We start from the raw sequence: 3,347 nt of genomic DNA, 5'->3' as shown, positions 1-3,347 counted from the left end.
CTAATCCACCTCATCTGGCCAGCTGTTACCCTGCAGTTCTCCTCTTAACCCCGTTCCCAGGGAGACCTGTTATAAGGAGCAGTCTGCAAGGGGAGAGAGAAAAGCCTGGATCCTAACAGTTTTATGCCATAAATGTTATTTTTGTAGGAATGGTAAAGTATGCAGCCCAGCTAAGTGTCATATAGAGTCTGCTGGCTATCACTCTGACTTAAAATAGTTAGCAATTAATTAACTATACATTTATGAATTTAGAAGGGAGAAGGTAGCAAAAATATAATTAAGTAGTTACTGAAATTAACTTTTTTCTTTGTAACTTAATGCTAAATCTTTCTGTTTGTTTTATCATAGATCATGCAGACACCTGTCTCTAGTGCTGTACACCTGAGTGAATGGCAGAAGAATTACTTTGCTATTACCTCTGACACCTGTACACCAGGACAGAAGGCAGATGGATACCGTGCACAGATTCTGCACATTCAGTATGCATGGGCAAACTCTGAGATCTCCCAGGTCTGTGCTACCAACCTGTTCAAAAAATATGCAGAGAAATACTCTGCCATTATTGACTCTGACAACGCAGAGACTGGCTTGAATAACTATGCTGAAAACATTTTGACTTTGGCAAGATGTCAGCAAAATGACAGTGACAAGTGGCAGTCCTCCTTGACAACAAGTAATGTGTTTGAATTAAAGAGTGTTCAAGAGTTGATGCAAGCTGGCAAAAAGTTCCAAAGCTCTCTGATGGCACCAGCAGATGCCTTTGTGGTAGTTGATAAGGAGGTCAGTGCCTCTGTTACTCCAGGTCTGCCTAAACTCAATGTGTGCAGCAGTGCTGTAGATACTGACCTCTGGGCTAGCTCATCAAAATGTATAAGTCAGGGACCAGATATTCTTGAGAGTCTCTCATCTTTGAAATGTCTTCAAAGTAGTGTGCCTTCTGTGACCAAAACTACAGATATACTTCTTGCCTCCTCTGCCTCTTTAAATGAACTGCCTAATACAGGTTTCTATGCAAGTCCATTATCTGGAAACAACAAAGCAGCAAGTAGCAGTTCTGTGAAACCCCCAAGTCATTTTGAGATTGGACAGAATTTGTCTTTTTCTAATCACTCCTCTCTTCCGGCAGGGTCTGGAAATCCAGGAAAAAGGAAAACATTTTATAGCTCCAGTGATGAAAGCAACAATACAAGTTCCAGCCTTGCTTCTTCCAAGCCCTCCATTAGTACAGAAACCAAGAACTTTGTAGGGAGTGGAAATGGGAGTGAAGAGAGCAATGGTTTTAAAACCGCGAAAGAACAGCTCTGGGTAGACCAGCAAAAGAAATATCACAATCAGCCTCAACGCACACCAGTCTCATCCTATGGTGGCATTAAAAAATCTTTGGGAGCTGGAAGGTCTCGGGGTCCATTTGGAAAATTTGTCCCTCCAGTGCCAAGACAAGATGGGAATGAAAATGGAGGACCGCAGTATAAACCTTATGGCACTGGACCAACAGAGTCTTCATTTCCAGTGGATGAACGTTTGAAGAACATAGAACCAAAAATGATTGAACTTATTATGCATGAGATCATGGACCATGGACCTCCAGTGAACTGGGATGACATTGCTGGAGTAGACTTTGCTAAAGCAACTATAAAGGAGATAGTAGTCTGGCCTATGCTGAGACCAGACATCTTTACAGGGTTACGTGGTCCTCCCAAAGGAATTCTTCTCTTTGGCCCTCCTGGGACAGGTAAGACTCTTATAGGCAAGTGCATTGCGTGTCAATCAGGAGCTACTTTTTTTAGCATCAGTGCCTCTTCGCTGACCTCCAAGTGGGTAGGTGAGGGGGAAAAGATGGTCCGTGCACTGTTCACTGTGGCACGATGTCAGCAGCCAGCTGTGATTTTCATTGATGAAATCGATTCTCTCTTGTCTCAGCGTGGAGATGGGGAACACGAATCTTCTAGAAGAATAAAAACTGAATTTTTAGTCCAGTTGGATGGAGCAACAACCTCGTCTGAAGACCGTATTCTAGTGGTGGGAGCAACAAATCGGCCGCAAGAAATTGATGAGGCTGCCCGAAGAAGACTGGTAAAAAGGCTGTACATCCCTCTTCCTGAAGCTTCAGCTAGGAAGCAGATTGTAACTTGTCTGATGTCAAAGGAGCACTGCTGTCTAAGAGAAGAGGAAGTTGAGCTCATAGTTAAAAAATCTGATGGATTTTCTGGGGCAGACATGACACAGCTCTGTCGAGAAGCTTCTTTAGGTCCTATCCGTAGCCTTCAGTCCATGGACATAGCAACCATCACACCCGAACAAGTTCGACCTATTTCTTTTCTTGACTTTGACAATGCTTTCAAAACTGTGCGACCCAGTGTGTCTTCAAAGGATCTGGAACTATATGAAAACTGGAACCAAACATTTGGCTGTGGAAGATAACTGCATCTGAATTGTCATGCAGAAGTTTCTTTCTCTCTCTCTGTCTCACACATGCACACATTAAGATCAATGGTCATTTATAATGTTCAAGTTTATTTTTGTTTATAATAATTCTTTGTAATAAAGCTATTTTAATAAATGTGATGAAATTCATTACTGGATTGTATGCTACTTCCTTGCCCTGAGTTCTGAAAATGAAATGCACTTCAGTGCAGAGAGTTTGCAGTAGGCTCTCAACCAGAGGATGTTGAGAGGGCCAAGACAATAACAGGGTTCAAAAAAGAACTAGATACATTCATGGAGGATAGGTCCATCAATGGCTATTAGCCAGGATGGGCAGGGATGGTGTCCTTAGCCTCTGTTTGCCAGAAGGTGGAAATGGGCAACAGGGGATGGATCACTTGATGATTACCTGTTCTGTTCATTCCCTCTGGGGCACCTGGCATTGGCCACTGTCGGAAGACAGGATACTGGGATAGATGGACCTTTGGTCTGATCCAGTATGGCCATTCTTATTGCATTTAACCTCCACAATTGCTGGGAAGAGCAACCCACCCACATCAACCAATGGAGAGCACCCGCAAAACAAAAAAGACCCCAATATTATTTCTGTACAATACTAATGATCTTGTTAATAATCTTATGCAGTACAGTATGCAAATCTGAGATACTGGACATACATGCTTTAACCGTACAAATGGTAATTTATGATGTTCATAAAGTAGTTTGTTAAGTAACCATTCAAATACATTACAAAACAGTTTTCTCTGGTTCTGAGTCCTAAACAGTTGCAGTAGTTCGGATCTTGCACCCATGCAGAATAACTTTGAAGTGAGGACTTGTGCAAGTATGGGGTCCATATTAGCAGATCATTTGTAGGATTTCATCATAGTAACCAGAAGAATACTGATATAATATACTTTGTG

The 3,347-nt window shown here is 42.1% G+C and overlaps 1 protein-coding gene across 1 annotated transcript; it reads left to right on the top strand.

The window, feature by feature from the left end:
* Positions 1-350: 350 nt before the first annotated feature.
* On the top strand, positions 351-2,539 carry LOC113409026 (fidgetin-like protein 1). The gene has a single exon (XM_026662566.2). The coding sequence runs from the start codon at positions 352-354 to the stop codon at positions 2,419-2,421; it is 2,070 nt and encodes a 689-aa protein (XP_026518351.1). The 5' UTR covers position 351; the 3' UTR covers positions 2,422-2,539.
* The last annotated feature ends 808 nt before the right edge of the window (positions 2,540-3,347 follow it).

This window comes from Terrapene carolina, unplaced genomic scaffold (genome assembly GCF_002925995.2).
Source record: "Terrapene carolina triunguis isolate 2854851 unplaced genomic scaffold, T_m_triunguis-2.0 Scaffold28454, whole genome shotgun sequence".
NCBI classification, from domain to species: Eukaryota; Metazoa; Chordata; order Testudines; family Emydidae; genus Terrapene; species Terrapene triunguis.
Note: the sequence above shows the minus strand (reverse complement) of the source record. Positions and strands in the feature narration are given on the sequence as shown.